Genomic DNA, 14,286 nt, shown 5'->3' on the forward strand with positions numbered 1-14,286 from the left:
AAGTCTCCCGTGTCCTTTAAAAAAAAAAAAAACAAAAAAAGTCAACATTTTGGGAAAAACAAGAATCTATGTTTAGATTTATGTATATGCATAAAGAGTTCTGGAAGATTCCATCAGAAAGAATGGAGCTGAGTGGAGAGAGAACAGGAGTCTGAGGGACGCTGCACTGGGAACTCTTCCTCCTCTTAGGCTGTTGAACCACATGATTATGCTGAGAATTTTTTGTGCTTGGCCGTGTCCATCCACAGGGAAGCGGGAGAAGGGAGCCTCAGGGCTGCTGGCAGGAGGCCGGGAGCTTAGCCGGCCCAGGGGGCCTCCACTCACCAGGGGGCCCTCCACTCATCTGGCTCAGTCTCTTCTGAGACCCTTGGGAACCAGGAACGCTGCTCTGGAGGAATATTTTAAGGCCCCAGATGACCTGGCTTTGGGGGTGGGCAGTGGGTGTGCGGGGTGCCCAGCTCCCAGCCAGGATGGGGACACCCAGTTCTGTACATGTGCTTGGACCACAGACATGCCCAAACTTCCTCTCTTTCCTCACACTGTAGCCATTTAAGTCTGAACGTTAAAAAGAACATGCTCACACACACAACATGTGTGTGTCCAGTGCCTTCTGGGCACACCGGCACCTCCTTGGCCTCCACAGCCAGGCCCAAGCCTACTGTTCCCATTTCACAGACAGGCAAACTGAGGCCTGGGTCAGCTCACGCCCCAGCCCTCGTCTCCCCCAGCAGCCACCCTGCCCCAGACATCAAACTGCAAACCCACTGCCCCTGCAGGAGAAGCTTCCAGATTCCCAGCGGTTTCATTATTCTACAAACAGGCCGAGTTCTGTCCCCCAACATGCAGCAAAACCATGAACTCAAATCCCTAAGACCAACCTCTTGTCGTCCTGCTCATGGGGGAACCAGCCCTCACGTCAGGCACTCAGGGCCTCACCTAGCCGGGGAGCCTCTCCCGATCCCCACCTCCCCTCCCCTCCCCTCCCCTCCATCCCATCACCTCCCCTCCCATCCCCTTCCATCCCATCCCATCCCATCCCATCCCACCCCATCACCTCCCCTCCCATGCCCTCCCATCCCCTCCCCTCCCCTCCCTTCTGGGCTTCTAGAGCCACAACCTGGAGCCACCTGGCCCTGCAGCACTTTCCAGACATCTTGAACCCCGTAAGCAGCTGCCTGCAGCCCCTCCAAGCACTCTCTTTGCAAAGCCTGGGAGGGTCCCCATCCAGGCCCACTGGACACGTCATGCCCCCTGTGTGCCACGTCCCCACCCAGGGCCAGCACACCAGACCCCTATCTCCACACGGCAGCTACAGGCTGGGGCCCCACCCAGAAAGGCCACTGGGGGCTTCTCAGAGAAGGATGAGAAAGGCAGAGGCAGAAATAGCCAGCAAAGAGGCATCCACACCCAATCCCTCAGCCTCATGCCCGGCACGCTCACTCTGTGCCCCCAACACCCCAGGGCTCCTTCCGTGGGCCTCAAGCTTGGGGTGCCTGCCTCCCCACCCACTGACGCCAGCTCCAGCCTCACCGGCCACCAAGTCCCCACGTCCCTCTGCTGTCCAGGCCTCCTTCCTGCCCCTGAGTGCACAGAGCACGCCCAGCCTCATCGCCTGACCTGCACAGCCAAGGACACACACACAGGCCACCGGAGGCTGGCCAAGGGGCCGGGGACACAGAGAGACCAGCTTACCAATCACACTCTTGGCAAAAGACGCTCTCTTGAGGGTGGCCAGGCCCAAGTCGCCGATCTTCACCGAGCCGGTGGGCCCAGTGATGAAGATGTTGTCACACTTGAGGTCCCGGTGGATGATGGGGGGCGTCCTCGTGTGCAGGAACAGCAGCCCCTTGAGGATCTGCCGGCACCAGCTGCGCAGCACCTTGGGCTTCATCACCTTGAATCTCTTCAGGTACCTGCGGCGGGAGCGCGGCTCACCGGCAGCTCAGGTGGGGAAGAGCTTCTGGCTGCTGGGGGGCTGTGTATTTATCACCCAAACAAGGACACTTCTGAGAGAAGGGTGCTGGCCGCACACCAGCCAGGACAGCCCCAGGCAGAAGGCGTGCCCGGCGCCCCAGCCATCACAGCCCCTGCACCCTAGGCCAAGCCCACCCCCAGGCCCCGGCCAGCCAGCCGGGTGGCGCGCTCACGTCTTCAGTGTCCCTGAGGTCATCAGCTCGGTCACCAGCACAATGCACCGCTTCCCCCTGGCACTGGACTCCCAGAAGTCGTAGAAGCGCACGATGTTGGGGTGCTGCAGCCCCTTCAGCATCTCGGCCTCCTCCTTGAACCGCTGCCTCTCTAGCTTGGTGAGCTTCCGGTCCTGCAGGGAAACACAGAGGCTGAGGCGGATGCCCCGCACGGCCTCCCCGCCAGGCGTCCACGGAGGCGGGGGCGATCCCGGGCTGGAATCCGCCAGGCCACTCTCTCTGCTCCTTAGGTGAGGAGCACAGCAGAGGGAGGGGACCAGATGTCCAGGGTCACAGAAAGTCTGCCCGGGTCCCGAGCCCTGCCCGCCTTTCCCCAGAGAGAGCAGAATGGCTGCTCATGGTTCTCCAGCGCCCATGACATCCAACCCTGCGGCCTCGTCGACCCAGGCAGCCCCTCCTTGCACAGGGAGCTCAGCGCAAAGACCTCTGGGCCAGAGACCTCTGCACTGCCCACACAGCAACGCTCACATCCCTCCCCTAAAACCACCTCTGAGGCTGCACCCCCTCTACCCCCTTCCTGAGCACTGTTAGAAGGAAGAAGCATCAGTCTCCTTCTAATCTACATGACTTCATGGACACGTTCACGACCACGGCAGATGAGAACCAGAAAACCAGGACTCGCCAAGCCCACATGGGTGGCGCTGGAGGACACGGCTGACGCACCTCCCAGGCCTGGGAGCACCCACGTCCTGGGCACCGACCGCGACTTAAAGTTTACACAGGAAAGCGCAACACCCCCACCTCGTCCGGGGAGCCACGGATGGGATGCCACGCCCCACCAGGGAGACTAGCAACAACCCCCAGCCCCTCCCTGCCCCACCTCATCCTGACCCTGCAGCCTGGGTCCTGGCCCTTCCCTCCCTAAGACCCTCCAACAGATTCTCACCACAGAGCGCTCAGAGCAAGCCCCAGTGCGCTATTGCCAACTTCATCTCATGGACGACCCTCACCTCTGCTGAGCCCAGCACAGCCTTCTCCCCCAAACTGAGCACGCGCCCCCAGCGCCACATCCTTCCCAGCCCAGCCGGCCCACAGAGCCCGTGCCTGCGCCCTCCCTACAGGAGGGCTCCCAGAAGGGAACGGACACATCTGAGCACGGGGCGGCGAGCCCTGAGGAGCCCTGAGGAGTCCAGGAAGAGAGACGTGGGGAATTTGGAGATGCAGGGAAAAATCAGAGCTGAGAGGAAACGCAAGCCAAGATGCCTAGGGTCCTTCCGAGAGACCCCAAGGATATCCAACCAGACTCCAAACACTCCAGAGAGAGGGGCCTGGGACCTTGACAAGGCCGTCTGACTGGAATTCTATCCCAAATGGTGCTGTCCCCATTGGGTGTTCTCCCTCCTGCCAGCCCCACCCCTACAAGCCTCTTGGCCTCTTCATGCACCAGTGGGACCACATGGCATGATTAGCAATGGGGCAAAGAGATATCAAGAGAAACCAGGCTCGGCTGGTCCCAGAAAAATAAGCAATTCAGGGACAGAGGCAACTTTGAAAAAATCTAGTTCATGTCCTCATAAGGACCCAAGGGGCTGACACGTAAATAAGAGCACGCTTCCACTTAAGGAGGAAGATCAAGGAAGAGCTCTTGCAAACTGAAGCTCAATGTTTTAAAAATAAGACATTCTGTAATCCAACGAAACATCAAGTACAAAGAAGTCAACGTTTAATCTAGATAATAACATGGAAACATGTTCTGCTCATCAAAAATGATGATTTAAGAAAATAAAAGTCAAGCCACCGAGCGAGAGAAACTATTCTCAATGTATGTTTTTGACACGAGACCAGATCCAGAATACAGACAGAACTCCTATAACACGATAATAAAAAAGACCTGAACAGATAGATCACAAAAGATGCAGAAATGGCCAATAAGTACATGAAAAGGTGCTGAGCATCCTGAGTCACCGGGAAAATGCCAATTACAACCAAGAGATCCCACTTCCCACCCACCAGGAGGGCCATCATAAAAGGCAGGATCGTCCCAACCGCAGGGCAGTGGCAACAGCCAGCCCTCCAGCACGGCTCCCGGGAGCACAGTGTCCGAGCCTCAGCCGTTCACCCCTGCTCTGGCCCAGCCCCTCCTCCAGGCACCCAACGGAAACAGACGGAAGCGCACCCACTCATAACAGCCCCAAGCCCCAGAAAAGGCAGAACTAACATGTGCGGCTGAAACCTGAACAGTGCTCGCCTCTGGGGTGGGGGAGACGCGGGAGCTGAGAACCGGGGCAAAGGGAATGGTCTGTATCAACGGAGGACACGGTCACACTGGGCGAGCATCTGTCGACGCGCATCAGCTTGTACGCCTAGGACCTGTGTTTCCTTATATGTCAAGTACAACGCGATGTAAGAAACATGTGAAAGCATCCAAAAACCAAATAAGAGAAACAGAAGAGAAACATCAAGAGATGTGAAAGAACGAGCTGGAAGTCCCAACAGCAGGTACCAGGAGAGGGCAGAGGTCAGCATGGAGAAGGCGAGAGCAGAACACCGCCCTGGGCTGAGAGCACCACTTAGAACAAATGCATGTGGACAGCCAGGTCAGAGTGAATGAAAAATGACCCACGTCCAGACTGTTCCAGCGAAATCAGACCCCCAAGGACTGAGGGCAAGTCCTACCTGCCCGGATGGGCACTTGGTCTCATGGGCAACTCTGGGTAAAGCAGACAGGCAGCATCCTTAAAGTGCCAGCTCCGACCTGGAATTCTATACCCAGCCCAAAGGACATCAGACCACGCAGCCAGGACTCACCCTCAGACACGGGAGAACCCAAGGTTACTTCCTGCGCCCGGTGAGACAGCGACTGGAAGAAGTGTTTCTGCAAAACTCAGCCCAGTGCAGCACAGGGGACGCAACACAGCCAACCCCAGCACCCGTGAACTCGGCGCAGAGCGCGGGAGGCTGGCGAGGGGCTGGGTGCACCACCGGGGGGTTCCCCACGCGGGAAGCCCATGTGGGGCAATGACGTTTCAGTAGCAATTCCCTTCCAATGGTCTGGTCCCTGATTCCAGAGGAAATTCACAGAATCACTTACTGTATCAATTGTTTTGCCAGAATTTCAGCAACAATCAACCTAAAACAAAGATATCACTGTAGTTTCAAAGCAAAGCATTTAGTTATAAACAATATAACTAACAAAAACCGAGAGGCAGAGTGGCACATGCCACCGTCTTCGTGTCAAACACCGGCGAGAGGTGACAAATCGGACTCAGAGGCAGATCGTTTCCACGGCGCCTCTTGGCGGGCCCGGGCGGAGGTGGGAGGGGACAGACTTTATTTATGTCCTAAGCCACTGGGCTATTTTTAACGAAGTGACACACCACTTGATAATTTGAAAGGTCAGCTGGCGTGTCCTCAGCTCGCTGCCCAGTGTCCCTTGCAGAGCTGGCCTGAGTCCTTGTCACTGTTTGTTGACCGCCGGTCAGCCTCGTTAGATGAGCGACTCCATGGAGGCAGAACCACCCCAGCAACTGGCACGTCATCACTGTTTGTGGGATGAACTCATCACCTGACGTGCTGGGACAGCCTGAGCTCAGGGACCAGGGCAGGAAGAACGCCCCCATCCCGCGACCCCCGGCCTCACTGGAGTCAGGTCATTCTCGAGGCTTGGTGTCGAGGAGTGGGCTCTGCTCACACAGCGTCACCCCAGGACAGTTCACCAACCCAGACAGGGCAGGTGGTCACCCAGACCCGCCTCCCTCCAGCAGGTCCCTGGCACTGCATAAACAAGTGGGCCCTGTTCCTCCAAAGCCGTGAGAGTTAATCGGATTATAACGGATAAGAGCAGAATTCCGGGACAACGCCGGTTCTTGTCTCCTCCGAGGAAGAGGCCCAGCCGGGCACAAACAGCACCCTCCAGGCGGGGCAGCAAGGTGGTCAGAGAAGGACAGCCCCCCGTCCAACAGGCCCCTCCCACACGACCCAGGGGTCACCAGCTCTGCCCCAAACAGCCCCACCGGCGAGGGCTGAAGTTGTCAGACCCAGAGCGCCACCCTCCCTGCACTCAGGGGATTCTGCGGCCATCTCCTTCCAGCCAGGCACAGCCCGACCAACCCTGCGAGGACAGAACTGCCCGGCGATGCTAAGTCCAACAGAGGAAGGCAGATCCACACACACAGGGCAGAGAGGGGACACAGCAGCCGGAAGGAGAGTGCCCAGAATCAGCACAACCAGACTCCTACGGTGACAACCTCTCCAGCCCCATCTGGTTGTAAATTAAAACAAAAGAAAGCCTCAAGGTCTTTAGTGAGAACTGTCCCATGTACAGTGAGCCAGCCCAGGATGGGGGGCCAGGGACAGGGTGGGCCCAGGACGGGGCTCCGGGGAACAAGGTCCCAGGAAGGGGGTCTGGGAGCAGGGTGGACCCAGTATGGGGTCTGGGGACAGGGTGGGGCCGGGGCCAGGGCGTCACTGGCCCCAGCCAGCGTCTCTGCACACTCTGGCCCCAGGATGTCCCTAGTGGAAGGGCCTCCCCAAGTCTGGAGGATGTGACCCCGGCTCACCCCCAGCTGTGGGGCCAGCACTCACCCACCCTTTCACCCTGAAGCGAGGAGAAGGTGCAGGGCCCGGGTCTGGGGGCAGTGAATGCACAGGGAGCTGTGACAACCTCAGGGGAGGGCAACAGACAAATACACGCCACAGGACAGGGCAAAGGGACAGGTGGGCAATGCCAGCGGGGGAGAAGGGCAGCCCCCGCCCACCAGGGCGCAGGCAGGGCGGGGGTCCCGGGAGAGTGCAATTTACTCAGCACAGGGGCCGGCAGCTGGCACCAGGTGGGGCTGTTCTGACTCGTTTGGGGACTAGGCTGCCACCAAGGCAGCAGGGGCCGGACCTGACAGAGGGACATGCTCACCCTTCTCCAACATTTACTGCGGTTTTAAAATAAACTCACTTCTCCACCTCGCTCATCTTAAGCTATAAAATACTCCTGCCCTGACCTCAGAAGACGAGGCCCATGTCCAAGGAGGCAGAGCCCCGACAGGAAGGGTGTGCAGAATTGCAGAACGTGGAAGATCTGCCAGGCAGGGGCTCAGAGGACCAGGAGGGGTGGCCCGCCACTCCCACAGCATCCCTGTCACGCCCTGAGGGGGAAACGGGGGGGCTGGATCCGGCCCCTCCTGCTTCTGTAGATAATACTATCTTCTTTAAAGCAGGATGCCGAGGTGCACAAGGGACTCAAAACCAGTGTCTTTAAGGGGAATTTGCTCTTTTAAAGGCCACCTGGGCCCCTGCCCTCCCGACTAAGGCAGAGCCACCAGCGGCCAGCCCCGCCGGCCCGCCCATCTGTTTCCTGCAGGACCGTGCAGACCGGTGCCCTGGCGGTGGGCGAGCTAGAGCTCAACCACGTGGCAGAGGCTTAAGTCATTGTGCAGGGCGTCATCTCCAGCATTTGACAATACTGACCTTGTTTCTAATGCTCCTTGAAAGGGTTCCCGTGGAATTTGACCGTCTCCTCAACCGTTTTATAAAAATGTGAATAACCGTCTCTAACTCCAGTCCGGATTCGCATCTCCACTCCATGGACCTAACGTAACACCGTCTTCCTGAAAGTCTTTTATCGATCGCCCACCCACACTTCTCTGCCATAAAATGACATATAGTGGATTCAGGGTGTTTTGTTTCCTATGGTCACTTGGCTCTGAGGACCAAACGTCCTTCTCCTGGTGGAGTCACCATCACAAAATATAGTGTACGGCTGGTGGACAAACAGACCTCACGTGGTGACACGCGTGTCCGACGGAGCCGGGTGCCCTTTCCCCGGCAGTCCACGCACAGTCCGCCACTGCACTGAGGCCCGGCCAGCTCTCCTCGCTTGAGCCGGCAGACGGGGCCCCAGAGCTCTCTGGACTCCTTCCGAATGTGTCCCCAGTCCCAAGCGAGCGGTCCTTCAGGACCAGCTGGCAGCCCCATCAGGGCCGTGTCCAGTTCTGTGGACACACAGGGGGTCTGTCCCAGCGTCTGTGGGGGACCCATCCCGAGACCCTCACTGGAGTTCAGTGTCACTTTCCACCCTCAGTAGAGCCAGCCCTGAGGTGAGGTCCGGGGGAGGGGGGTGCCCCCCGCTCACCTGTCAGGGAGCCCCCACGCCTGGCATGAGGACGGGTCAGTTTGGGGACAGGCCCTCTGCCCATCTCCCACCCGGGCTCTGGGTTGCAGGTGGGCCATAGGACACCACCCCAGGCCCACCCACCATGTCTTGACCAGGCAAAAACAGGGCCATAGAGGGAAGCCAGCAGGGGTCGGGGAGGGGTGGGGGGTGAAGGCAGCACCTGCTTGGGCACATGGCCACAGGCCACCAGCATCCATCTGGGCACAGGTGCCCTGGGGGCAGGCACATGCTGGGCAGGCCTGAGCCCTCCCGTGGTACCCACCACCAGGCCCTGCCCTCCACCCCACAAAACCTCTCCTGGGACCTCAGGCCTCGTGCGGGCCACAGACAGCCCTGAACCAGCCCCACAGACAGCCCTGGGCGGTGACAGACCGCCATGGCTGACATAGGCTTCCTCCTGGCACAGCCCCTCCCAGGCCGCCCCGAGCAGGCCTCCCCAACACGGCCTGGGGGTCAGCCCTCCACTGTCCAGCCAGCCCCTCTAGGCCTGGCCACAGGGTCTCAACTCCACAGTCGTGGCCTTGATCCCCCCACAACAGGACAGGATGGAGGTCTCCTGGGGGTGTACAAATGCAGGCCTGTTCTCTCCCGGATGCAGGTGGACAATGGGGAGCAGGCCAGGGGCCACAAGGTGGTGGGACTGAGCAGGGCTTTGCTTTCCTCAGGGGGACAGCTGCCCGAACCTGGGATCCAGGCTGGAGGGAGGGTCATCACGATGTGAAGTGCCAGTGGAGCCTGCGGAGCACAGGAGCCAGCAGGAGAAAGCCTGGCTCCCTCCTTGGGCTCCAAGAGGCACTGGCCTCCCAGCCAACCGGACTGTCAGCACTCGCCCGAGGTGACCCCGAGGCCCAGCGGGCAGAGGCTGGGTGGCCACCCCTGCACCTGACCACACCACATGTCTGGTTTCTAGAAAGGGCCAGGCCCACCCCAGGCCACTGCCCCACGGGGACACCTAAAGATAGCTGTGGACGCACCACCGACACAGTCAGCCAGGATATACACCTCAACCAAGGACATGCCTGTGGGGAGGGCAGGGCAGGACAGCCAATACCACCCCACGCCAGGGCCAGGATGTTGACGGGGCAGCCCCTTCGGGGCAGGGCCGGTCAGGAGCCGCACCCCCAACAAGCAGTTGCCCTGGCCCCTGAACGGAATCCAAAGGCTGGGGCACCCCAGGGTAGCAGTGGGGTGCAGGGTCCTGGTAACAACCTGCTGAATGCTGTGGACACTCCCCCAGAAAGCAGACCCCTCCCCCAACTCTGGGGATGCCCAGACCCACAGCTCTGGGTGCTCAGGAGCAGAGAGGAGGGAGACCTTAATGCTTCCTGCTGCAGAAGACCCCGTCCAGCCAGGTCCTTTAAGCCCCACCCTCAGGAAGAAGTGGCCTGGACCTCACTTCTCTCCTGTCCAGAGGCCTTGGTGGCCTGAGCAATCCCACCAACAGATGGAAGATGGCCTCAGAGGCCAGGTTGTAGGCATTTTGACCACCAACAGCCTCAGGCCAGTGTCTGCTGAGTGGGCATGCTCCCAGGCCTGAACACCCACAGCGTCTCTCTGGGCCAGGTGCTTGGCCAGGGTGAGGGACGGGGGTGGGAGGGCATCAACACCAGGACCAAGTGCATGCGATCCACAGAGGCCCAGGGAGCTGGGGGTGAGGGAAGGCCCCGAGGCTCACATCTGCCACAATCCTGCAAACCGACTCCTCAGTTGCCCCCCAAACTGGCAGCATGAGCCTTGGGGCCACAATCAAGACGAGACAGCAGGTGCTCAGTGCACATGCCCGTGAAACAAGCCACCAGCTCCGGGTCAGACTCCCTGGAGAGCAGGGAGCCCCCACATTCAGCACATTCTCCCCAGGGCTGTGTGGCCCAAGATGACAGTTGTGAGCCACGTGTGGCTCGAGATGACAGCTATGAGCCACATGTGGCTATGGGCACTCGACAGGCAGCTTGTCCAAGCTGAGATGTCCTCTTAGCATAAGATATGCACTAGATTTCTAAGATACGGTGTTTTTTCAAATAGTTTTTTAAATCTCATTAGTAATCTTATTATATGTTAAAAAGACAATATTTTGGATATACTGGATAAAAGAAAGATATTATTTTAAAACTAATTCTGCCTGTTCTTTTTACACTTTTACTGTGGCTATTAAATTGAGTATTACACGTGTGGCTCAAATCACCTTTCTACAAGACTGTGCTGCCTTAGCGCATTGGCCCTACCCAGTAGACTAGACGCTGAGACGTGGGGCACAGCCTGGGCGGCCCGACAGGGTCTGCCGAGGAAAGGAAGCCTCGGTGAACATGCAGGTTTCAGTGTAGTCCCTCCAGAGCACCACACGCCAGGAGAATGGATGAACAGAACAGAGCAGCTTTCACAAAGGATGCTGCTCAATCCGAGACTGATTAACACAGTCTGCTCTTGTTCTAATCACCTGCTAAGAGCAAAAATAAATCCTGTCTAGAGAAAGACAGAATCACCCACAACCTCAAACATCTCTGCAAGTTTTAAACACGTCAATCAGAAACGGCAAGGGAGTCCAGGAGACAAGACCAAGTGATAGAAAATCAAGAGGAAAAAAAAGCAAGCAATAGCAATGAAGTCCCAGATGACCCACATATTGTTGTTATTAGACACAGACATTAAAATGACTGCAATTGGTGCAGTCAAGAAAACAGACAGCAAGATGGATAACTCACCAGAACTAAAATCTATGAAATAAGAATCAAATGGAAGCTAGAATTAAGAAACGAAACTAGGAACTCAATAGATGGGTTTAACAGCAGATTAGACACAGCTGAAGACAGGATCAAGAAAATGGAAGACAGGTCAGCAGGTAATACAGACTGAAAGATGGAGACACAAATTGGTGGAAAATACAGGAAAGAGGATAAAAAACTTACAGAACGCAGTGAAAATGTCCAACCTATGCATAAATGGGTTTCTGGAAGAAGCGGGCATGAAGAATGGAACAAAAGCAATGTGTATAAGATAACGCCTCAAAGTTTTCCAAAATGGAATCAAGACATCCAGACACAGATTCAAAAAGTGCTATAAACCCCAGCAGGTTAAATACAAAAAAACCCACACAAGGGCACATTACAGTAAAATACAACTTCTGAACACCAAACACACAAAGAAACTCTTAGAATCAGCATCACAAAAGGCAGGCAGGGTGGGCAGACAGAGTTCAGTGTCCTGAGACCCTCGAGTTGCCCAGGATGTTCACACCATACTTCAATAACTCAAGGATACATGTTGGAATCTCTAGTGGAACCACTAAAAAAGATAAAAAAGAATAAATAAGCAACTTTCTAAGAGCATACTCCAAACCACCCAAAGCCCAGAGCTCCAGGAACGGTCCATCCAGTCACAGGGCAGACACATCTGAGACCACAGCCCGGTCGTTAAATTACCATGACGTGGATGCAAAAGTATGCAATGAAATAAGAGCCCCAAATTACACACACACAGTAAAATGAAGTGAGGTGAAACAACCAGTGGGACAAGCACAGCAGCCCAGTGACCCTGCTCTGCCACCCTCCCTCCCTCCCCAGTCGTCCAGCTTATGGCCAGGTCCCCCAAGTGTGCCCACTGCAGGAGCACAGCCATCCTTGTGGCCCCAATCACCTGTGGCAAGACGGCACCTGTGTCCTTCCCAAGAGCAGAACAGAATTCCAAATCCAACGCAGGACCAGGGCTCAGCGGGTGCCCTCTGAGGGGGTTTGCTCCTGGTGGTGGGAAAGCCACCTACCCATCTCATCACTGAGGCCTCGAGGAGCCTCACCTGGTGCCAGACACTTCACCACCTTCCCCTGTGATGTTCACCTCCAACAGGTGGGACCCGCCCCGAGGCCCAGGAGTGAACCCGGTCTAGACACCCTGTGAACGGGGTTTCGGGAGAGCCGGTGTGGGCGTCCCTCCTGTCGCTCACACCCTAACGGGTGAGAACGTGCCCCCACCTCCTCCACACCTGCACCTCTCTCCCCCTCACGTGAACATTTACCCGTGGCCATGACCTGCCGGGCAGCCGTGCACCAGGCCCACGAGGCTGACCTTGAGACAAGACCTCTGTCCTCGGGGCTCAATCCCATAAGCCATGCAGGTTGATGCTGCCCCACTTTACAGAGGGGTAAACTGAGGTTCAGAGAGGCTCAACACCTCCACAAGCAGCAGGTCAGAACATGACCCCCGGCCAGCCTGGCTCCAGCTGCCTCTGGACGTGTGCGGCTCCTGGCAGCATGGCTGGCACGGTGAGGCATGGCTGCGGATGGTGGGCGGATCTCAGGCAGAGTGGAGTACACGTGGTTGCAGACGGGGGGCCTGAGGGGACCAAGGAGAGCACTCACGGAGAGCAGGGTGGGTGCCGCTCTGCAGACAGCCGAGTCCTGCTCACACCCCTTGCCAGCCGGCCACCCTGGTCAGCACCCTCACTGGCGGGTAGCCCCAGTCACCAGCACAGGCCCAGGGAGCATGGGCACCTGGTCTCCCCCACACCCACCCAGCCACACTCAGCCCAGGGCCCCATACCCAATGGTCCTCCCCAAACCCACAAGCAGGAGCACCACAGCCTAGGGGGTGGCGCTCAGCAGGGAGAGGTGGGGATGCCACTCATGGTGAAGGACTGTGCACGAAGTGGTCAGCAGGTCAGCCACCCCACGTGCATGGGTCAGGGCCCCAGCTCCACCATCCTCACGGCACAACCCCCTCCCCATCAGAGCACAGGGCATCGAGAAAGTGCCAGCACTCATCAGCATCCTTCAGTGTCCTTCATCCCTCAGGCCACAGGTGAGTGCGTCCCTCATCATGCCACTGGGCGCCCACAACTCTCCAGGTCAGGCCAGGGCTCAGGTTCACACGACCTGCAGGAACTGGCCCTGCGGCTTCTTCGCCATTGACACAGTGACCTTCCTTCCAGGGCCTGGCTAAACAGGGAATGCCTGAGATGGGTGTAGACACTCAGCCAGTGTAGACCATAGCCACGCACTCACTCATGGCCTCCTCTCCTGGGAAGCCCTGTGACTCTCTGCAAACCAGACACGCCGGCCGTCCCCCCGACTCAGGAAGGAGCCTGAGGAGGGTGCCCCGAACCGTCACTGGGCAGTGGTGGCTCTCAGCACTCACATCACCCTCACCTGACCAGAGAGGCGGGCGCCTGCCCGAGGCCACACAGCTGGACGCCCCGGATGGGCCTGGCCAAACGCTTCCCCTCTGCCACAATGCAGGCGTGTTCCCCCCACCGGGCACAGCTCTCTCCTCTGAGCTGCTCCTCCTCACCAGTGCCCCCCAAATCCTATGACCCCAAAATCCTACAACCCCCAAGCCTCTCAGCAGCCATGGGAGCCAGGGGTGAACAGGCACACACAGGAGAACATACGCAGAAGCACATGCTTGCTCCTGGTCTGGTCACAGGAGTGGGTGCTCCTCCCTTACAGAAAGCTGGTTTCTCCACTGTTCTCAGAACATCTCCCAGGAACACACAACACGAGAGGCGGGCAGATGCTGTCAACACAGAACTCCAGGTTCAGTCGCAGCACACCATGCCAGCAGGCACGGGGACAAGGGAGGCCGGGAGAGAGGCACGCGTCCACGCCCATCTCAAGTCCTGCGAGGCCCAGCTGGGACTCCAGCCTCGGGCCCCCACGGGGACGTCGTCCAAGGCCACAACCCCTGCATGTGTCTGGAATTCTTCACTGGACGGTTGTTTATAATCGTGAGAAAGAACCGGACATCCCGGGATAGGCTGAGCGGGCGGAGACGGAGGTCACGCAGCCCACAGGGGAGTTACGAGTGATGACTTCCGAGGAGAGCAACGAGCAGGCAGGCGCGCGGGCAGCCGGCACCAGGCTGGGAGTTGACAAACCCACACTCGAGCGGAAACGACGGGACGGGCTGCGTGGGGTAGGGGAGGGTCCCGGGCTTTCTTCTTCCTTCCCTCCATCTCCCCAGTTCTCTGCAATCGGCTGAAATTCA

General features: G+C 58.0%; 1 protein-coding gene across 30 annotated transcripts in view; it reads right to left on the bottom strand.

Moving 5' to 3' along the window:
• Positions 1-14,286, bottom strand: part of WNK2 (WNK lysine deficient protein kinase 2) — a 116,186-nt gene that overhangs the window by 80,990 nt on the left and 20,910 nt on the right. For all 30 annotated transcript variants that reach the window (XR_011531730.1, XM_070590549.1, XM_070590546.1 and 27 more), the window contains 2 exons: positions 2,148-2,320; positions 1,693-1,913 (listed from right to left, as the gene is read on the bottom strand). Coding sequence is in view for 29 of the 30 variants with exons in the window: in XM_070590549.1 (XP_070446650.1) it covers positions 1,693-1,913; positions 2,148-2,320 (394 nt within the window). In the remaining variant the exon portion in view is untranslated. The remainder of the gene's footprint in view (positions 1-1,692; positions 1,914-2,147; positions 2,321-14,286) is intronic.

This window comes from Equus przewalskii, chromosome 22 (assembly GCF_037783145.1).
Source record: "Equus przewalskii isolate Varuska chromosome 22, EquPr2, whole genome shotgun sequence".
In the NCBI taxonomy this organism is placed as follows: domain Eukaryota; kingdom Metazoa; phylum Chordata; class Mammalia; order Perissodactyla; family Equidae; genus Equus; species Equus przewalskii.